The sequence below is a fragment of the Echeneis naucrates genome, chromosome 15 (assembly GCF_900963305.1).
Source record: "Echeneis naucrates chromosome 15, fEcheNa1.1, whole genome shotgun sequence".
NCBI lineage: Eukaryota > Metazoa > Chordata > Actinopteri > Carangiformes > Echeneidae > Echeneis > Echeneis naucrates.
Window position 1 is genome coordinate 6,830,992 of NC_042525.1, and position 23,951 is coordinate 6,854,942.

Genomic DNA, 23,951 nt, shown 5'->3' on the forward strand with positions numbered 1-23,951 from the left:
ACATGGTTTTGTGATTTGTTCACTGGAGCTACCCCTTCAGGTGATTGAAGTGTTATTATAAAATTCTAAGAATGATAAAAATAACAAACATATAATCCAATGTAAAACACGAAGATCCCAGCTCCTCCATGTAAAAACACAATTGACCAGGTCCTACCAATTTCTCTGCTTTTAATAGATTTTGGTACACCCTCTCCATTAGGGCACATTGCCAGGCGCTGTGATAAAGTCCTTTGCAGTTTCGAAAGGTTGCTTGAACTAAGTATACATATCTTCTCTGTCAAAGTGAGTAATGGGTTATGAAAAAAGACATTAGTTTAATTAAAATGTTTAAAGTTGGGAGCTAAAATGAAGTTTAGATATATGGTTATTGAGTGTAGTGGGTTGAATTTGCAAGTGTCCAATTCAACAGTGAACAACTAATTAATTGGTGAGAATGTTCCTGATTTCAATTAGTAACGGACAAATTTCTCCCAGTATAATATAGAAAACTATAATTTTCACTTTCGAAAAACTTTAAAGTGTCAATGTCACCGTGGACTGTTTTAGTCTGTGTCTTGCAAAAGTAATTACTCAAATAGTAATTTAATTTTGTCTCAATAATTCCAGACATGGTGAGGCATGACCGCACACTGTTGTAATTTAAGGGACATTATGCTCCTTAAATGAAGGCGACTATTACACAGGATACTTGAAATTGTAAAAAGTAACGTAGATTGAAAAGACAGCAAACTCTTGAGGTTAAGATACCATGGGCTCTGTATGCAAAACGCATTTGATGAAAATAGTGCTTGGTAAGTGTGCTTGGCATATGGATAGAATCTCTCCATCCGCAAAGGCGCCCTCATGCTGACTGTTAGACTTTCACTGCGAGTTTGAAAAAGTTTAAATAATCCCATTGCTGTAAAGTTTGGTTCCCCTGCTGTATGGAGCAGAATATCATACCCTGCATGCATTTCAAAACTGTAGTGATGTGTGTTATATTGTGAAGTTGCTTTCACCTATGAGTGAAAATAACTGTCCAGGGTGTACCCTGCCCTCGCCCAGTGTGAGCTGGGATTGGTTCCAGCACTCCACGCAACGTGGAAACGGATAAGTGCTAGAAGATGAATGAATGAATGAATGAATGAGTGAAAAAACAAGCCTACATGGAAGACATATAATCAAATCAGCCAGTAAGTCCACAAATGTAAATCACAAAATATACATACATTCATTTGTCATTAAAATTACATTATATTAATAAAGCATAAAACATTTACAGGAGAGACAGAAATGGTCATTTTACAGAATTTTGCTAGTAATACACAGTTTTATTATAGTAAAGACATTAACTGTTTGTTAGTGTGGGCAACTGTGGCTGATAATTGATAGTAAGTATTACCCCAGTGATTAGCTCTACATCCGCGAACACAGCTACAGGTTCAATGCACCCTAATTTCCTTTGACCTACTTCTATCTTTTCACCAAGTTTAATGTTTAATGAACCAGATCAGTTTGCATGCAAGTTTGATAACAGGCTTACTATCTATGAGTATGATTATTAGATGCTTAGTAAAACCATTGAAAAGAGGACAAGAAAAATCTATAGACTGAGACTTAATAGCCCACATAATGGATATTCCAATTGCCGCAGAAGTGCCCCCAGGACAGCCACAACCCCCATAGGGTTGTCTCAGGTGGCTTGACCTAATTGTAACTCAGTGGTTACTGCAGGTGCAATCTTGATGTGTCCCTCAGACAAACTGACCGCTAATCCCAGACACAGTCCTAAACTACAGACACAGAGGGGCAGCCCTCTGTAGAATCTGTGACCATACTTTTATGGCATATTAATAAGTTAAACAAATAAGTACCAGTTGATTATTGTAACCATTCACCAGAAGAGAAAGTAACAAACAACATTTTACTCACAATTTATCATATAGTATAATTTCAAGGTAATTGTAGGCCTACTTTACTTGGATGTTGATAATGGTACTTTATTATTATTACTAATGATAGTAAAAATGACTACAATATTACTATGAAATGTCTAATTATGTATTAGTATATATATATTATATATTGAAAGCAGAATTTGTATTTATTTATTTTTGTGTTGCCAGCACTGCCGGTAAACGTTCTGTATTCTTGCTGGTCTGTGCAGCTTCTGGGGCTTTAAACAGGTTTAAAACATGTGACAGAGGTAAAGTTACATCGCTGTCTTGTCTTACCACCAGTGAACCTGTTACATTCACTAAAGCGCCTGTGCTTGTCAACACACAACCGACACAAGAAGAGACATGTGGACTCTTTTTTTCTGCGGCGACGTCACGGCCGCCGTTCGCCCTCCGCCGCGATGACGTCACCAGAAACACGTGGGTTTGTTATTACAGGAAGTGAACATGGCGGCCCAGACGTCTCTCTCCGAGTCTGTACTCGGATGGTCTATTTTCACCTTTATACTTTTGGTAAGTCAGTATGAAGTTGCCTACTTGTTTGTTTTTTTTTTTATCAAGTGATGGCTGTTTCACAATGAGTTTAAGATGTGACAGGAGACGAAGAGTTTGCTGTTTTTTTCAGTTATGCGTTATTCGGCCCGACATGGCTGCTGTGTATTAATGTCAATATTGGCTTTCGGCTGGTGTTAGCTAACGTTAGCCGTGTCACACTGAACAGGCTGTTGTCTTGTTGGAAGCGCTCAGTGTGCTGTTTACTCTTCATCTATATTTCATAGTATTAAAGCACCACGACGATGACAAAAGGAGGCGGATAGTCTAACTCTAAGTGACAAATAATGAACGCATTGGCAGCAAGTTGGCACCAAAAGGTCTTCCGAGTGAATAATTCGGAGCTGCTGATCAAAAGGAAAGCGGGCTTTTTCATCAGATGAGCTTTAAACGCACACTGAACTGTAACTTTCATCTAGCATTTCTTTGTAAAGACTACGAACTCAGATGTGCTTAAATCAAAGCCTTGAAGTTGGTCAGCTAGGTAATCTGCTGCCTAAATTAGCTCTCTCCTTTTAGTCAGCTGCCATTAGAGTCACATAGCTAATTCAGAAGCCACCCAGAAAAGTGCCTGGATGCCAATAAACGGCTGTGCTTCTCTGTCCAGCAGCAGCAGCCTTTTTTTATGAGAACACTGCTCTCAATGGATCTAATTTGGATGCGAAGTCCCGCGTCATTACCTGGCAAAACAAGCAGCCAGGAGCTTGAGGCCGCGGGCCTTTAATTGATCCGGTCTGTGAATGGCAGCCCTTGATCTGAGGGGACTGCTTTTAACTGTGTCCCCTCTTCTTACAACTGGTGTGTCTGGAATATGACCTTGTCATTTTGCAGATGCTCTTTTGGCTGTCCGTCTGAGTCTCCTTCCCATTAAAATGGCAACATCCTCACCTTCTCTCTTTTTGTTGTTTTTCATGTTAAACAGCAACAGAATATAAGACCAATTCAAACAGCTCATAGATTAAGAGTGGCTACAGTAGACAGTTCTCCCTCAAACGAAAGAAACAAAAAAACAACAACATGAGAGTCAAGTTTGGGTTATTTCACCTCTGTTTTTAGGTTATGCTGAAAGAGGATGAGGGAATGAGTGTGATATAATCAGATCAGCTGGTCCATGGCAGACTCAGGCTGTGCTGAGTCTGTAATTCCTCACTTGTTATGCAAACGCATTAGTGTTATTGTATGCAGTATGACATTTAATAAAGCACTGCAATCAATTTTATATACTATTATACTATTATATTTGAATAATATTAACATGAATTTTATCACTGTTTTGAGGTTACATAATAGATGTTAACAAAATAAATTATAATTGCCTTGATATAGTTTTTCAGATTTATTATTTGCCTTTCACCATTTTTTAAGTTATGATTCAACTCTCCATTTATTTTAGCTTGATTACATTTTTCTCCACATAGGTAATCCTGGCTTTCTGTTGGGTCTACATACGGAAATTTCAAAGTCGTCAGGAGAGTGAAGTTGTTTCAACAATCACAGCAATATGTGCACTGGCCATTGCTTTGATAACATCTGCCCTTTTACCAGTGGATATATTTCTTGTTTCATTCATGAAGTATCCCAATGGTACCTATAAGGTCAGTATGCTTTCTTCTAATCAATTTGAGTAAAGGCAGTTTGCTTTTAATTTTCTTAGATGATGTGCCTGTTGTCCAAACAAAAGACAATCACAAAGTCATTGCATTAATTTCTGTCTTTTTCATAATGTATTAAAATGTGTAATGATCTCTTAATTTGAACAGCAGGGGATTTGTTTCCTCATTTTGGTTGTGAGCTCCTTTGATTGCTAAAGGATTGTTTTTAATACAGTTTAGTCATGGCCACTTGACATAGGCGGCACACATTAGCTCATCAAGAAACTAATCCTTCACTTGCTTAATCAAACATGATTTTAGCCATTTCTAGGTAATTACAATTTATAATAAGATAAAAAAAAAATCTGTGTCGTTATCAAGTGTAAACAGAAAAGTAAAAAAAATCACGAGAACTGAGTTTCTCAGTGCAGCAAGAATCATGACATTGCAGAAACAGAAATTATTTATTGGATTTTGCGCTCATTTATTAACTCATGTATCAGGTTTTGTTTCATGTCTATCTTACACTTTACCTATCACCATTTTGTTTGTTAATTTTTTTATATTGATTATTATAGTTGTTTCAGTCCCATTAATGTTGATTTTATTTCCAATTTTACTTTTCCTTTGTTAAAATCCAGGAATGGGCAGCAAATAATGAGACCAGAGGACACATTGAAGACACTGTTTTGTATGGATATTACAGTAAGTACACTTCCTTAATACCTGTCCATGTAGATACACATAAAAAAAGAAAGTGAATATTTGTGGACAAAAATTTGATCTAGAGAGGATTATTTGCTGCAGACCTGCAGAAGCTCTGGATTTTTGAATATTTTTAGGGGTTTAGATGTTTTGGGATCGTCACTGTGTTACACTGTTTTCCTATGATATCAACTCAATCTTGCCTTTTGATTCATGGTAGCTCCAGCTCAGTTTTTTTACTGGCTTCCTCAACTACCGACTAAGTAGTTTAATTTTTCTATAGTGAAGGCTCATTTTCATGCAGGGGTGTTGTGTAATTCCTTCCTTCTTGACTGTTCTGGAGCTTTTAATTCAAGCGGTCAATTAATCAATTCTAAGATATTTGAAGCCCTCAAAACAGCTCATAGATCTGGCATTTTTAATCTAAATTTTAAACATGAAAATCACATTCAGATTAAATAAGTATGACAATGGAAACAATGGAGAATAGTAGGATAGTATTTTTTTTTTATTTTATTTTTACCTGTCAAGTAGTAAGGCATTTGAAATCAGCCAAATTAGTTCCACCATTGTGCTTAGAATAACAGCAGTGACACTTATTTGTTCTGGACGATTAGGTATCAGCCTTCAAACATTTTTGTTTCTTTTTTGCATTCACTATTCCTCTCAAAATTAATTAACTCAGAAGCCACATGACCTACACATATATTGTAATTGCACATCACAGGCGTCACAAAATCTTATTTGAAATTTTTGTAGGTGTGTACAGACCGTAATTTGTTTAATCGCACAGCTTTGCATCATATAACCTGATCATAATTCTTGCTTCATGAAGCTTGGTTACTTCCTGGAATTCTTGTAAAGCACTGAATTATGCCACCCTGCCCAGAGGCCTAATTTGAAATAGAACAATTCTGTGAGCAGCAGGTGATCACATGTAAACTTGTTGATGTTGCCATCTACAGTCAACTAAGGTAATAGCTTTAGTTGACAGTTGTGCCACCTATAGATGATTTAGTGTTACAGCAGATTTTTTTCCATTTACGGTTACATCCCCTGTATAAAAATGGCAGACTAGCCTACACTTATTTCACCAATTTAGCTTTTTTAATTGCCACATTTAGCTTAATTTTTGAGTGGGATATTAGGCTGATAAATTTTTAGCTCAAAGCTGTTAGCGCCACTGAAGTGTCTTCATGATTGTCATATTTAAGGATTGTACACGTTTGTTTTCTTTAATGATGGCAAATTCAGACATGCCAACGACTCTAGATCACACATTCTCCAGCAGATGCTGGGTTTAAATGCCTGACAGCCACACTGTTACGTACCGTCTGTCCCAAAATACCAAATGCAAGGAAGACAAGCTGTCTCTTTGCCCAGACAGCCCAATCAAAGAAACCACTTTCACTGGCATAATGACATCAGAAAATTGGCTTTCACAGAACAAGAACACCACATGTGAAGCCAGCATTGAAGGAACCACAGTATTTTCTCCTCTGCACTAAAAAACATGACTTAATATACAAAACTGATTTAATGCTAGTATCTATATGTTGGATTATACATCCCCTTAAATGGAAACTTTGCCTCTAATAGATTTAAAAAAATTAATTATTCATCAGGCTTACTCTTGAAACCTGGGCCATGTCCTATCAGTAATTTAATTCATTTAATAACTTTACTGCCTTGAAACTACATGAAACATTTACACTCAAAACATTTGTTACACATCGAAGGAAAAGCTCATATAGTTGGTTTGGAAATTGGTTTAGTTAATATATTTCTGTCTCCCTAGAAAGCTCTGGAGTATATTTTCAGTCCCAATCTCTATAATAGTTTTGTGTGGCTTTTTTGTGTGCCATGCAGCACTTCATATGATGGTACCCTTGTCTCTTTATAGACTTGTTCCACATAGAGGCTTTTATTTAATATTGTATGTGATATATTATTATCATCCAAATATAGTTTGTTCATACTATTCACAGAAAAAAATAAATGTATGTATTTTCATATTTCTATTTTCTCAGCTGAGAAATGGTACATATACCCAGAGTAATGCATTCAAAGAGTATACATTCAAGGGAATAGGTGAGGGATAAAAGAGAAGCCTGGAAGAGTATGCAATTTCCCTCAAGCAAGTATACATGTGTTCACAGCTCTAGGGGTGTATGAACTTCTTGTAAATTTGTTGTGCTTGCAACCTTTGGCTGTTGATAAAGAACATTTACTGGTTGTAAAACACAAAAGTCAGAGGTTTGTGGTTTTTATTGACACTATGCTCAGTTCCTTAGAGCATATTTTTGGAATCAAGTTATATTGCCTTTTAAATATTTTAAATATATTCTAGACCTCAAAGTGCAAAATACTGACCCATCATTTATTTCAACATGATTTTTAGTTAACTGAAATTTTTCTGATAAAATTTGAAGCTGTTTTTTGCTGTGCCAAATATTTGTTTTGACTTCAGATAGTGGCATCGGCCATTTAAAGTTCTCTGCAATTGTATTTTCAAGAAGTCATATTTATGTCTCTCTGCAGTGTATAGATGAGTATGAAGATGACTGTATGATAAAGCTGTTTTAAGTTATTGGTGTTCGTATAAAATGTTGAAGACCTTTCTTCCTTTTTAAGGGGCATCACTTCTTTATTTGCCAGTAGGTGGAGACCAAGCCCCATGTGTGTTATGCGTGTGTGTCTTCCTTACAAAGCTAAGCTTTAAAGTTGAGTTTTCTTTAAGGCCATATGTGACAGCACTGTCCATTTGTCTGTTCACAAATAGAATAATTACAGGGCTGATGTAGATTTCCTATTTCCTCCAATGGAGAATGTTTTTCTCCAAAGTCGATTGACTTCTATTCAGCAGAGATCAGTTAATAAGCATATGTATGTCAAGTTATCTTTAAGAAATGTACGTTATTTACTCAGTTATCTAATGGTCTCATTTGTCTGACATTTATTAAATTACTGTCTGTTGCCGATTCAGGCTTTGTACCATTTTTCTTGGTCAATCAAATCAGTAGTTGACATTGTGAAAATTTCATTGCATTTCTCAATTTTCTTTTCTGGTGTATAATTAGCCTGTTGAGGTTTGCAAGATATAAAACTCAAGAGCATTGACATTGTGGAGAAAATATGGTTGGGAGATTATAATACAACACATGTTATTTTAATTGAGTTGTTACTTGTAAAACAGGTTTATATTTAGCTTTTTACAATATGTTATCCACAAAATTACACAGAGTGAGATCTTGATGGGCTATTGTAAACTCCTTTGTTCGTGAAACTGCATTGTTGTTTATGTCACAGGCTGACAGTGGTGTGACATTTCACTGTTGCTGCGAATCTTTCATTTTCTTCTCTGTTCCAGTTCAGACAGAAATAGGCTTACATTAATGAGTGCATAATGATCATTTTGTTGTATTAGGATTTATTCTGTGTCTAAGCAAAAGTCTACCATTCAGTGATTTAAAGATAATAGTTATATCAGAATGCAACTCTAATGCAATGGAGAAAATTCTGTCTCCATTGACTCAACATGTGTTACTTATTGCCTATATAGAGTAAACCCCACTGTTCTTAAAATACTACAGTTTATTATAAGATAATATATATTATATAATATGTAATAACAAAGGAGATAACCTCTGTAACTGAAACACACATATTTTTTTGATCTTTGATGAACTCTTGAGTTTGAAAGCCAAGCCTTTCAATCTCCTGTCTTTGTCCATTTACCCATTTCCTTGGACTGCTCAGTAATTCAAAGCAGTGGTGCATACGACCCTTAAGCAAGAGGGCAAAATACCCACGGGCCCTTTAAATAAATCATCAGCTTTCTCTCTGCCTTTTTTAGTGCCATTTGTGGAAGAGAAGCTAGAGAGCATGCATCCCTGTTGTAAATACAAGTGCAAGTACTGTCTTTTTGTCTGATTCTTATGCATCTATTTTAGTTGACAGAATTATATATTGGAAAAATGGTGTCTGAATATTTCCTTTTGGAGTATTCAGAAAACAAGGACATATTGCATATCTATTTTGGAGGCCATCTATGTGCATTGTAGAGAGGCCTAACCCTTCAATGACAGTAACCCATACTAAGAAACAAAAGGCCCTTTTTCCTGCATTTGTGCTGATATGTTCAATTCTTTCTTCGTGTACCTGGAAGTATTCAAAACAGGGATTCAGAAATTTTCTTGATTGACAAAACATTATGTCTCAAATACATTTTCAATAGCAATAAAAGAAAAAAGGGGAGAAGTCTTAAACGTCTTCAGATCAAGAACCACTTAGCTGGTAAAATCAAAATTCATGGATCACCAAACTCCCAAATGTTCATTAAAATAACGGAGGGATACACTTGCCAAATGCACTCCAACTTTCAGTCATTGTGACAAATTATGGTGAAACGTAACTCTTTCCTGTTGGGGCAGAGGTTTCAAATTAAGTCCCTTTTATTTGACCCTTGTCATTTGAATATTGCTAATGCTTGATAGTTAGAAGGTTGTGGAAGTGGTGCGTCAAAGACAACCCTAGAAAAAATATCTGGAATCTACTGCACAGACAAATGACAAGATAACTCTCCCTCAGCATGCCACCAATCTTTCTGCTGGAGCATAAACTAGATCAGCCCACCTAGATGGATGTGGGGAAAACTGCATAGAGCAAAGGCCTCATTAACAGTTTCAAACAGACTTTAAAAGAAAAACTCATCAGATGTCCTATACTTCCCTGTGAATCTCATGAAGGTTGTATAACACAAGTAGAAGATCTCAACATTCTTTTTTTTAAGGAAAATACTTATTGCAAATTGGAAAATTCCTTGAGTATTGCAAAGGAATACTGTTGTCTTGGCTTTGATGCTTAGCCAAGCTTAGGCCAGGATCTCTGTTTCTTAACTGAGAGGGCATCAACTAGCAAAAACCAGACCCTGTGTTGTGGTTGAGACTTAATTACATCATCAAGCTTTCAGTGCAGATGCAGTTCATGAGTCCTGTGAATGCAAGTGCTGAGGTATGATGAGCTTGCAGTGAAGCTGGAAAATTGAGACCTCTGGACTATGTAAGCTGCAAAAGTGTTTTCAAAACATGTTCACAAAGATAAGATCAATGACCCCAACGAAGGGCACTCTGCTGGCCACGTACAGTCTCAATCACTATATAACCTTGCAGTTTTAGCAGTCCTTGGAATTGTCTTGCTTCCAAGCATTTTCATCAGCACTTCAGTATCCAAAGCCTGTGCACTGAGCACTAGAAATGTGACAGATGTTTTACTGTCTAAGGTCTGTTGTCAGACAAATGGCAACGAATTATAAGACTCTACAGCCATAATCAGCATCTGCAACAAAACATAAAATATTTCCGTGAAGGTTCTCAGTCATCCAGGTCATCTTTGTCTCATCAAGAAGTCTTTTGGATGACAGGCAAAACGATTAGAAGTCCAGTTGCATCCCACCAAAACTTGAAAACATAAAATATTCTTACTTTACATGTGAATCGGATGCAGTTTTGTTTAAGAAATAGGCTTGACAAACACACAGTGGTGTAAATTTGTGATATTTGATGTTACAGAAATCATAACCTCACAGACATGATTCCAGAGACAGCTGCCAGGTAGAGCCACCACCACCACCACCACCACCTCCCACCCCGGATGGGTTCTATCTGGACAGCGTCAAGTTGTCCAAATGTTTGTGTTACTTCTGTTATATATGACTCTGCCACGACAGCCATTATAAACAGTTTCTCACCAGTCAGTGTTTCAAAGTCTCAGCCCTGCACTGCCGTATAGTCTATGTATAGTTCTGAAGTCAGTATAGCTATTTAATTATTTTATATTGCAGATTAGCATACATCTACTAACTCACACAGCCACCAGAAAAGGATATCGTATCAGTGTTTCAGGCTGTCAAATTTAAGTCAAATCTTCACTACTTTATCCTAGAGTTACTTCTCCTCCCCAAACAGCAATGGTGCCTTCCTTGATGTTTATAGGAAATGAGAATTCAAGCTCGTACAGTAATACCTTTCAGCAAATGTCTGTGCACACAGACATTTCTGTCAGTCTCTAGAGACCTTTTTCAGAGACAGTATTTCTGTGAGAAATCTCCCCTGGCATGCATTTTTACATGTGTAATACATTTTGCCCATCCGCAAGGGACCGAAGTCCAGGTGTTAGATAATTGTTGTAAATTGCCATAGGTCTTCATAAAAACATAAAGAGGTAAATAACTATTGTTTATGTCCTCACATTGTTTGCCCACCGCCACACTATTATTAGACTGTGTATTCTTAAACCTTTATATACTTCTCCCATGTATACTTTTGAGTATACACTATGTAAAGGGTTTGGGAAGAGTATTTAATTATTTAGTCTTCTGCTCTCTGTCAAGGGGATAAATGTGCAAAACTTTTATTCCTGGTCAGGCTTTCTTCCCAGTAGAAGATCTGCTTAGAGAGTAATTGATGATACATGGTAATGCCATATGACCTATTCTCTCACTGTGTTAATATTCATGGTGTTATGATTAATTTTACCTATTGCTTTAATCCACAAGCCTATGCCAGACATGCTGTGCATGGCTTGCATTTATAGGCTCCTGGCATCATCCTAAACTTAGTTTCTCTGGTTGTAAATGAGTGTAAATGGATACCTTAGTGAAGTAATGAGCATGTGTTTATTGAAAGTAATGCCCTGTCACAATCACAGCTGGTAAAAGGGAAGCCAGTATAACACTGATGTTCATTTGTCTGCAGCAGTAAGAGTATTTTGTGAGGTATGGTTCATTTCACACGGAGACACGTCTGTAATTACTTTAGGCTAAGCATTCTTTACTCCTATGGAACAGTTGTTTTCCACTTGCACACTGACGTCTAAGTGCGGCATTGATGTTATGCATTATATTTACTTTTTTTTCTCCCTCTATTATTTTCTGTTCAATAGTAACATCTGATGTGGTCTGGTTTGAATGTGTTGCTGAGGGCTGACAGGAAATTGTTGTGTCGTATGCATTGGCCTGAATCTCTTTTCCATTTCTATTGGTTTTCATTTACTTACAATTTTGTAACATGAATCCTAAGGAATTGAACAGCACCGGTTCTTAGTGAAACATATGTTTAATATTTGGATAAAAAGGTGGATTTGGTGTGGTCATGATAAGCTGTTGGTCTTCTTTACCACTTCTGGCAGTTGGTTAATATGAGCAGCACTGCAGATTCACACTATTACATGAACAGGCATTTGAGCTATGCTAGTCATGTTGCATCTTTATGACTTGTTTTTCTTTGAGAGAAGTACCATAAAACCAGATGTTCACTGGTTGGAAATGAAACAAACAAACAAAAAACAAAAAGCAAGAACAGGATGATGCTCAAAACAACAAACAAAGCCAACAAAAAGTGGACTGCTAACTGGAGCTAATACTGTCCTTAAACATACATTTGTTTAGCATAAGACAAAAACACAGATGGGGAGCAGCACCCCTACTCTTGTGAGTCTGACAAAAAGATACTATGGTGAGTGTGTATTTGTGCACAAGAAGACTAGTCCTGGCCCAGCAGCAAAACACCAAGTCCCATTTCATATGAACATAAGCAGACTATGGGGAAAATGAGGTATTCCCATCACACACAGCTTCTTCTCAACAAAGATTTGCGCACTCAGGCGGTAACATGTCGCACCAGTCGGGAAGATTGCTATAAAACCCGGGAAGAGGGAGGAACCACCACAATCGGAGGCATAACTGAGGGAGGGACAGACAGAAAAGAGTACAACACACATGCACATACACGTACACACATACCAATGCTGGGCCTCAACATGGATTGTTTGGACTTCAGTCACCAACATCCATTTGCAGCAGGATGAAAAGCACGTTGCCTGAAATAGCATTTCTCTATTAAAGTGTTTTTGCCTCACCTCCATTCTATGAATTCATAATGTGGTCATTGTTGGTATTTCCTCTTAAAAGCTGCTTGCAGATGAAGAACCAAACAAACAAACAAAAAGACTTGGATGGGAAAATACCACGTTTTTTCCTGAAGGAAGGGTGTATTGCATCCATTTCACACAGAAGGTCACTGGCCTGAGTGAATGAAAATGTTTTGATGCGGTTTGTGTTTCCTATTGCACTGGACAATAAAAATGGAACTGATCGTTACCTGCATTGTGAGTTTTGTATACTAACAGCAGGGGAATGCGGCGTACAAATACAACTGCAACTTCAGTCGTTATATGTTATTCACTTGCTTTTACATTCACTGTATAAAGAATATGATGATATGGCTTTTAAAAGACAGTAATGTGGTTCTAATTTTGGGTAACACCCCTAGTTAAATAATGGATGACATGCACAGTTTAGTCCACTGCTACTGTTTTACATACACTGTGTCTTCTGAAGTCAGAAAAGAATCAATATTGAGAAAATTTGATGAAAAATATACTAATAGTTAATGTGTTGTAACAGTGTGATATGTGCATTAATCATTACAATTATCAATACATTAAATATATAGGAAGGGTATTGTTCAGAATTTCTTGTGTATGAAAATTTTATGCACTATCATCATATAAAATGAGAGGATAAATTTCTGCCGTACAACTTATGTAAAATGCAATGCAGAACTTTTTGCTTAACAAACCAATTCTGACTTTTTCCTCGTTATAGAGCTGTGCAAAGTGTGTGCTCAATGGACCTATCATGCACGCACGCCGTTGTTCAGAATACAACATTCATAACTACCTTCTAAGCTCAAATGCTTTCTGTACAATGCTTACCTCTGATGGTCACTGTGACTCATTTTCAGGCATAACTCAGAAGACAACACAAAATCGTTGCCTAGTTATGACAAAGTTGAACACAAATGACTAGAAAATGAGTAAGTTGTAACATGTTATATCCAAATGGTCAAAGGTCAACTTCACTGTGACAGAGAGTTCTGTTACAACACATCAATGCATTTGTTGCATTTTGCCCTTGAAGAGTCCACTGAATCTTTCTCTTTTTCAACAAATGGGACTCAGTTGCATTTAAATATAACATGAATACCATAGGTTTTGTTTACTTGATAATGTCAGAGCGTACCACTGCTGAAATGTGTTTTTATATGTGTGGGTTGGTTCTTGAAAAATATATTCACAAGGTAAACTAGTACAATAATGATGGCATCTATTAAACGGCCCCTTATGACAAACATAGATGCTGCACTTTGAGGAAAGTATCCCGGCTTTTAAAATGTCATACTTTGTGGTCTATCATCCCGAAATTTCTTTGAAGTCACAATGCAAATTAATTTATTTTATACTGTGGTGTCAAGGTTTTTTTTTTTTTTTTTTTAAATCTTTGTATGCTTTAAAAAGCAAATAACCTGGAGAGTCTCAAAGGAATGTATGAGAGAGAGAGAGAGAGAGAAATTATAATTGAGTGTATAAAAATGAGTAGTGCTGTGGACTGATAAGGATGTACAGAATATAACTTTTATAATAATTGCAAATCTGAATCTCAGATATATTTTTGCCTCACCTTACATTAACACACTATATGTTACTTAATGATAGAGGTGTGTCAGTTTATACGGATATATAAGTTTGACAATAATTGGCATGAGAAAATATTATAACTAACTCTTATTTCTTATTTATATCCATATAGCACTATACTCCATCATCCTGTTCTGTGTTTTCCTATGGATCCCCTTTGTCTATTTCTACTATGAAGAAAGGGACGATGACACTGGGAACAAATGCTCGGTAAGAATGCACCGTTCTTCTGCACCTGGCACTGTAGCAAAATGTGCTGCTGAAGAGTTCCAATTTTATTCAGGTGATTCAGGACGGATGACCAATATGCTAATGGTAAAAATGTCCTGAAGTCATTTCATTTGGACTTCCCAGCCTGCTTAAGGCAACCTCAATCCACTTCTACATATTTCAACAATTTACATGACAAGCAAGGAAAGAAATTTATGACTTTTAAGGAAACTTTTAAAGAATTTTAAAGACTTGAATCTTTCTCACTTCAGGCTTCAGATTCGGGCTTGCATAGTAGATTACACGTGTCTTCTGTTTAGTGTTTTGACAGTTTTGGTTCTGAACAAATGGCATTTCACCTTTATAATTGTTACAGTGGAAATCCACCTGTTCTTGTGTTCTGCAGTTATGCTGTAACAGGACACACATGCTCAATGTGATCACAGAAGCATTTTCTGCTGACTGCTGAGGACAGTAATGCATATTGACAGAGAAAATTATGGAGCATAAAACAAGAGCTACATTGCTGCAGTGCCACTGCATTCATACTATAAATATAGAGCCCATATTCTCACCTGAAATTTGCCAAAATTCAAAATCCTTATTTTTAAAAGTGCTTTTAGAGAGTGATGTGCCAAACAGCAGCTGTCGCATAGTTCCTTTTCTCCGTTCCATGTGCCAGTTTTGAGCTGACAGAGGCACTTTCTCTCACAGACAGGGAGGCTTTTTGTATTGTTACTTTAAAAGCACCTTGAATAGCACCAGGAGTGACATGTTATCTCTGCCAGGTCAAACTGGATCTACACAGACTCTGTATACTTCTCACTCAGTGTAGTTCTAAGCTAAATAGAGTATAATGCCCTTTGCTCCCTCACAATGAATAATCATTTTCACTTCATGGCCAGGACTGACCAGTTAAATTTTTTCTTTTATTACAGCAAGTGAAAAACGCTCTGAAGTACACAATTGGATTTGCCATTGTCTGCGTGGTTCTCCTATTAATTGGGTAAGTTTGGAGACATGAATGGCTTATTCTTCTGCTTTACTACACCATTGATAAGGGAAGAGTAGATGTCTCATGGTAGTCGATAAGAGACGAGTCTTCGAACAGCTGCAGTGACATTTGTCTGCCCATTTTGAGCTATTAAGAAAAAAGTTCAGTTCTTAGTTAATATAGACCAGTATTGATTTATTTTGTACAAGATTTTTTCATCAAACATTAAAATCAGTCACCGAACAAGATTTTTTTTGTGCTTTGTCCATGTACAAATTGACATTCTGTACTGTAACTACACACATACACTGATACACATTCACTGTCAAATCCAGTCTGTCCACAGGTTTCACATCAGCTACGTTCAGTCCACCATGCACATCATAGATTTTCTTCACAACCATGACGGCACCACACATGCAGATCAGCCTATACAATTTAATGTGCTCTCGCATCCATTAACATTGAACTTGAGGAAGGCCTATCTGCTTTGTGACAATACAGGACACATAACCACTAGGGATGTGCCAAAAAATCGATTCATGTAAGAATCACGATTCTCATTTACTACGATTATGAATCGATTGAAAATGTCTCAAAAGCGAAAAAAGTGTCTTGATGTCACCATGGAGCCGGTTCTAGAACATACGTGTGCGCGGTAAGCACCAAAACAATGAGGAAACTACAGTAATGGAGGAAAGAGATTCAACTGGCCCCGTCCTAGCTGAAGTCAAGGTTTTTACCTAGAGCCCCTATAAAATCTGTTTTGTTTTTTTTTTCCCCCCAAATTCTGTTGTATTTTTTCCCCATACTTTTTTCTTTTTTTTGGGGGGGGGGGGGGGGGGGGGGGGGGGGTTGAGCTCAGTGAGTGACTCTCGTTTGACTTAGCACTTACCACTCAGACGGCCGCTTTACTGGTGGGAGGCGTGGAGGGTCTCTGGAGGGAGGGTCCAGTGTCTCGTCTAGTCTGGTCTGATCTGGTCCAGTCTCTACTCCCTGCAGGTTTCCGGTCTCTGGGGAGGTCCGGTCTCTGGTCTGGTCTCTGGCACACTACACTCTAGTCACCACATCCATGGATGGATATCCATCCATCCATCCATCCATCCATCCATCCATCTATTAATTTATTCATTCATTCATTCATTCATTCATTCATTCATTCATTCATCGGTAGGGGGTGTGCATTATTAGTGACCCCCACAGTTTTTCCCCCCGATACATTCCTTTTTATTCTGATGTAATTTTTATTTATTTTCTTTTAATAAAGAGACACCTTTATTTTTGTTACTTAAGCAACTTTGGATATTGCTTTTATGCAACAATTCCATCTCAGCATGGATAAATGTTTAAAACTTAATACATGTGAAAAAGACACTTTAATTTCTCCATCTGTCATTCTGTTTTGCAAAGCAGAGTCATGAGGATCCTTTGCACACCAACAGATTGAAGCAGAAATCATTATGAATAAAATAGTTTTGAATCGAATCAAATTGTGAGTTAGTAAAAGATTCCCACCCCTGATAACCACACTATCTAATAATTTGAGGTTCAGGAATGTAATATATCAAGAATACTCACAGCAAATTCAAAAGACAAGGAGACTGTGGCCTCACAGAATGTATTTACTCATGACCATTTCTCATGAATGCATTCCCATATTATGACACAGTTTGACTCAAATGCCTTTAAGGATAAAATGAAGTTATAAAGTTCACTTGTAATTGGAAGGTGAAAGATCAACTTCACTCAACAACAAAAACATCAGCTCTGTAATGATTGCGGCTGCATTCCCTATAATTTGGCAAGTTGGAATAGGTCTACAACTGCAAGGTGGTAATTCTGTTTCAAGATAATTTTTGTATCATATTAGAGAATATTGATTAATGTCCTGAAAAAGTGAGAATGGCAGCTCCACGGTCTAAGTGCCCTCACAGAAAATTGTCCAGGCACATTAAGTGTAACATTTAGAAATTGAAAATTATGTGGCTGGTCATGCCATAGCACAGTCTGCTTTGCAGATGCTAACCACAATCTCAGGATGCTCGAGAAAGGCCCTGTGATGAGTGACCTTCAGAGGCCGGGCCTCAAGAAAAGAACTAAACAGGAACGCAATTTTAAACACGAATCAAGTTAAGACAAAAACATGAACAAGTTTAAATTCACCTTCGTTTAAACTTGACTGAAGCTGGATAAAATGCACCATTTCTGCAGATGTAGTTGTGAGGAGTTAGGTAGTGGTTTAGGTCACTTTGATGTGGTGCTTTTTTTCTGAAAGTAAAAAATTATATATAACATGACCAGAGGGGAGCATGTGCACACGAAAAAGATTAAGTGCAACTGGATACCCCTTGGGATATCCACATGGTACTAGGGCAGATGTGGCCTTCAGAGGCTTGAATTTTGTTTTTGCATATGAGGCAAAGGAAAGTCTTTGAGATGCTGATCTGGTTAAGTTTTTTGCCCCACCTAATTTTTACTTTCTGAATGAATCCTAGTATATCTGTAAAGCAGCATATTTAATAAAAATTTTCAGATGCTAGATGATAAAAAGGTTTCTGGCCTATTTCTCTGTTATCTGCCAAGATGGATTAAAGATCAATAGGAAAGGATTTCATAACCAATGGAATCAAAACCTGCACTGTAATTCAACATCACTATTGTTAGCCCTTTTTCACAGTTTCTTTCATGGAGCCTGGTAGATACCAACATATTTCCATATTCCCCACGACGGGGATGAAATGATTAAGCAGCATCATTTCACATCGGATGCTAAAAACATCAGAACCAAGGCAAAGATTAAATTTAACATTGACAGATTGAGAGTAACGCAATTTACTTTACTTCTGCATTATTGTTGTTGCATTTCTTTCAGAGCCTTTGTTCCACTTGAGGCCCCACCCAGCCAGAATTCCACTCAATGGGAGAAAGTTCAGTACCTTTTTGAAGAGCTTTCAAGTAGTCGTAAGTATACACTCTTTTGAAAATAGTTATTTTCCACCTGGGCTCTGTTTTTGTAGTTATTTCCATGATTATTGGGCTCTAATTCCTTCATTTTGTTTTTAATTTTAATTTGTTCGTCGCATTACTTCCTTGATCCATGGCCACACCCACTGCTTTTACCCACTCTGTATGGTGTACACTTAACTCTGCTGTATTATCTTTTTTGTATTAATTGGTGTTGATGAGTGGGAAGCTTAATGTTTTTTTTGGGGGGGGGCTGAAGAGGTAAGACATTTTAGATGATGTGTGTTTGCAGTCACACAAAGAGAGAAAAAAAACAACCTCAAAAAATTGTTCCAAAGTGGCACTTTTGTAAGCCAGTATTTTATTACTTAAGGAACATATGTTGGGACATTTTTACAGAATTTTTTCTCTACTTGGTTATCATGGAAGACCAGGTGATGGAGTATAGGGTACTTGAAACTTACACAATAGACATAGAAGAATATGGAATGCATCACACCTTTAGATAAGGCCATTTTAAATGAATTACAGTTTTTAGATTTTTAATGGCCCAAATAACTGAGTCAAATTTTCCATTGGTGTAACATAAATTTACTGAGAGTGTATTGTGATTGTAATCACATTGATATTGTGATTATATTATCATTATCATTTTTATGACTTAAATACATGAAAGATAAGAAAAAGACTTAAATAATGTTCTTGTTAGTGCATTTTCTGTAAAAACCAAAGTGACCATGTGTAATTGGTTAGCCCATGTCTTTCTTGTTTTGATTGATAGTTATACTGAAATATTGATTTGATTATATCAGTGCAATTTAATGGCCACATAACCCGCCTCTGTTTGGATGCCATGGAAAGTGCTAAGATTGACATCCTGCAATTTATTTGAGAAATCATATGTTTATAAGAAGAATCATTGACTTTAAAACCAAAACATGTAGCATGCAAAAAAAACAAACAAACAAAAAAAGGAAAAACATATTCCAGTTAAAATAATATTGATGGTTCAGTCTGTGATTGTAAACACTGTGAACATACCTCCTTGGACATTTCACATGCTGAGCAAAGCAATGTCTTCCTTGCCAAATATGGACTCCTAACAGTCCTCTGGCCTTTTGCCATCTGGGGCGCAAAGAAGGAAGTATAACCATCTGCCTCCCTTCACAATAGTAGACCCCTACATGCTCCCTCTAGCCCTCTTCCCATGGCACAGGAGGAAATTGCTCAACTGCTTAGGAGGAAATATGAAGGCCATTCCTTTTCTAATGCCCGTCTCTTCTCTCCATTTGGACGGTTAATTTTATAAAGAAGAGCACTTTCTCCCCATAACCCTGCTGACTGTTGTGCAGCGACTGTTCATTAAGGCCACTAGATCTTCAGTGTTTCCAACATTACATTTGTTAAAATGTCGCAGTAATGCCTTGTTTAGTTGCTATTGGTATTGCTATACCAATAGCAACTATTCGTATATAATATATTCGTAACATTTAATACAATCTTGTATTTTTGAAGCTGCCTCAAGGGGGAGTGGGTGGGAGTTCATCTGTAACCAGCAAGAGTACATGGGCATGTTTTCATACACTTAACTTTTTCTGCTTCTCCTAATTATTGGTGAGAAAAGAAAAGAAAAATCCTGAGACGGATATACACCCATATCAAATCTAAACAATGCCAGTTCTGGTGTCTGACAACAAAAACAAGAAAAACGTGAATAAGAGGAGCTCCACCACAACTTGTACGTACAGTATTAAAATAATGTAGATGTGAATACAGAGCATTGGAAAGAAGAAAACAAAAAAAAAGACTCAAATAATCTGACACTAGGTAGTATGTAAATACAGCAACAATGTTTGGACTGGCACTCTGCCTTTTTCTGTTTTTCTCTCGCTCTCTTTCTCTTTATGTCTCTCTCTTTCTATGTTATACATTGATAAACTGACAATGGACTCATATATCACAGTTGGATTCACTAAAAAACTACAATGCGAACCAATCACCAATCACGTCACTCGAGAGGCTCGTGAATGATGAATGTGATCAATTTTAATGCAGGTTGTGAACTGAAGTAGTTTGAGCTCACCCCTTGTGATCAGATCGTCTGAGACACATGTTCTTATCAGGTCCGAACAGGCCCTTTTGGCTTTTATATAGAAAAATAGCTGAAGAATTTTCCATTTTGCATTTTGACTATTTGACTAAATTCAACCATTCGTAAATAGTTTATTTATTTAAAAATGTGTGTGTTCATATATAAAATACAAAGGATATACAAGTTTAGTGAGTCAGAAAGCTCAAGTTTGATAACCCCCTTTTCCTTTCATGAAAAACAGGGACTTCCAGGTCTAAACTGTCCCTACAGGAATCATTCTGTCTGTATCTCTTTGTAACCTTTTCTGTACAGAGTACAAGGTCAAAGGTGTTATGATTCGCTAACTGAGTTATAAAATAGCATAGGTAAAAATAGAGGCTATCATTTTTTCAAATTTACTTGAGGGGCCAGCTGACAGATTGGCGGTGAGGGAATAGGAGTGAGGCTGTTGATCTCAACTTGATTGATCTTTTGACATTTTCTGTCCTCCCTCAAGTTTGTGATGGCACTTCATCTATATTAGCACTGGTGTCCTTCTGTGGGATTAAATATAGACTATTCCCAAAATATATTCCTTAAATGCAAATTATTATCTGACCCCATTTACCAAATGGTAGAACTTTTGCAGTTTTCCCATACGAAGAGAGAAAAACCATGATGCTGTCTTTTGTGGAACTTTTCTATAAATCCTCATATGGAGTTATTTCCTATATTGCTGCTTGAACATACAGCTGCTTTCAACTAACTTTTGATGATCCTGTCGTTATGCAGAACTCAGGTGCTAGGGCTAAAAGAGCCCCCTAATAAACCCCTTTCTGCACAAGTCTAGTGCTTGCACACATGCCTCAAGGGCTGTATGGAGGATGAGATAAGAGCTACCTCATTCCATTGCTCTAGGGATCAAAGCTATACAGATGTGGAAGTACCACTGATAATAGACATTATTCCCTCTGTTTAATCTCCAGAAAATCTGCTCAAGAAACCAGGAAGAGTGGCAGCAAACATCTATCCTTTGCTTTGTGTAGAGTTCATGAACAAAATGTTCTCAGTGCAGAACACGGGGCTATTGTCTATTTTACGGAGCTCGCCCCTGAACAAAGGTAGCAAAATGAAACATGAAACGCAATAAAACACTTGGGAATAGGATTCATGTATTCAAATGTTAATATTCTGCCCAGCTGTCAGACTTAAAAGTTTTCTTTTTGCATACAGTACAATGGAGAACAGGTATATATTGTATCTCAATTTTCCACCTCTTTGTCCTCCGCCTTGTGAAATGCGTCTTTAAAAAAGCGATGACTGTTATAAACTGCACAAGTCATACATGCCCTGAATACTGACTTAATGTTGCCAATCAAATGCCACTGTCAAGGAGAAAGGCAAGAAGAGAACCACCTATGCCTGTGCTGACAGGTGGGCTTGGCACTGTGAAGTTGCTGCTGAGACGATGTGGGATATCTATAAAGAGACCACTGTGCAGCTTTTTACATGGAGCCCTGTGACAGGTGGAATCTTGACGGGGAGAAAGGCAATCAGTCTCTTCATCAATCGCTGTCCTCTCACTCCAGCTTTGACAGCTGGTGTGACATCTACTGTTGCCCGTGCTTGATAGGTGGTCCTCTTTCTGACTCAATCAGAAGGGACACACATCAACTCAACCTAGATACAACGAAGGATCCAGCTGTTTAAACACTATTGGTAATCAGTGTCAGAAATGACAGTGAATACATAACATGGTGACCAGATGTACCTCCTGAGGAAGAATCTTATTCGGTAGCTACAGTGTATTCACTAAAAGTAGATATTAAATGCAAGAGTACAAGACTACCAGTGGGAATTCTTGTCCTTGTCCATTGGAATAGCATTCCTCCCATTCCCATTTTAAGGGAATAAATTCCCTGAATTGCATCTTGAACATTAGAATCATGACTACTAATTAAAGAAAACCATCCATACAGTTCAAATGTTTATCTCAAATGGGTAGCTAGTTAGATGCCAAACACTCAATTTTTAAACGTCGTCCAACATGTGACGCATTTTTCTCCATGATATCCTATTAAACAAATAATATATTCGAAAATAAATGACATTTGCTTCTTACCTTCTTGGTGTTCAGCTATTTGGTACCATTTATGTCTTTACAGAGACTCTAAATCTGCCACTAATTTAAAGAAACAGGACACCAATTCATCATCGAATCTCAAAAAAAGAGGGCAGCTTGGCGGCATAGTGGTTAGCATTGTTGCCCCCACAACAAGAAGGTGTCTGGTTTGGTTCCTGGGCCTATTGTTCTGCCCATGTTTGCATGGGTTGCCTCCCACCGGCCAAAGACATGCATGTTTAGTTTAATTAGTGACTCTAAATTGTCCATAGGTCTGAGTGTGAGCGTGAGCGTGAGTGGTTGGTCCCTGTCTGTCTCTGTATGTTGGCCCTGTGATGGACTGGCAACCTGTCCAGCGTGCACGACCCGGAAATGGTGAAGCGGTAGAAGATGAACGAATGAGTGAAATCTAATCTAATCTAATGATAATAATAATAACATTTCCTTTGATCAGACAAAACGTCTCCTTACAAAAGACATTATATAACTGTGCTTATGTGTTTAAAGGTTGAATAGTTGCTCACATCAGTGGATGCTTCAACTCTTTTTTTTCTAAGATAAGGCCTCTGTTTCTCAGGATAATTCAAACAGATGTGGCTTTCTACCCCAATTGTGTTTAATAGTAACTACCATTAGCCTGCAAATTTATGTTGTAAATCCTATTCTATTCTCTGTACTAGCTTCAGTTTGGTAAGAGCACTTCTGGCTGTGTATGACAGTAGTTTTGTCTCACTAAGCCACACAGCACTCCTGCTGCTTTACAAAGTTTTAAATATATATATGCATATATTTACAGTGGAAGCTTTGTCAGCTAACTTGATTGCATCAAAAAGCTTTTATGAAATTTACTTTTGGACTTGCTTACAGCAGTATACAATTTGACTTTAGAAGCATCAATAGACTATTCAAAGAAATTTAGATGCAATGTTTTTAGTTTGCACAGTCAGTGTTGTAGTGACTTAACGTACAAAACATTCAGGCTGTCAGTATTGAATTTGAAAATCAAACACATGACTGAAATACTATCAAAATATACACACACAAAAGTCAGGTCTTAATTGTTTGCAGGTGTCAAAATGTCGGTTGATGCTTCTCTCAGAGGTCAAGGTCAAATCTGTAATGGTTTATCTGTTTTTCCATCCACAGATGGTCTACCTGCTCTGTCGTTCTCCATCAGTACCTTGACCTTGATTGGCATGTTGGCAGTGATCACTTACACGGTAGGTCAGGACCTGTTGGTTCATGTGTTCTGCACACTAATGAA

The 23,951-nt window shown here is 37.3% G+C and overlaps 1 protein-coding gene across 1 annotated transcript in view; it reads left to right on the forward strand.

Moving 5' to 3' along the window:
• Window positions 1-2,387: 2,387 nt before the first annotated feature.
• lmbrd1 (LMBR1 domain containing 1) overlaps window positions 2,388-23,951 on the forward strand; it is a 48,173-nt gene continuing 26,609 nt past the window's right edge. Inside the window, exons 1-7 of the mRNA XM_029521713.1 lie at window positions 2,388-2,453; window positions 3,911-4,087; window positions 4,726-4,789; window positions 14,439-14,536; window positions 15,475-15,542; window positions 18,403-18,491; window positions 23,834-23,907. Coding sequence (XP_029377573.1) covers window positions 2,388-2,453; window positions 3,911-4,087; window positions 4,726-4,789; window positions 14,439-14,536; window positions 15,475-15,542; window positions 18,403-18,491; window positions 23,834-23,907 — 636 coding nt within the window. The remainder of the gene's footprint in view (window positions 2,454-3,910; window positions 4,088-4,725; window positions 4,790-14,438; window positions 14,537-15,474; window positions 15,543-18,402; window positions 18,492-23,833; window positions 23,908-23,951) is intronic.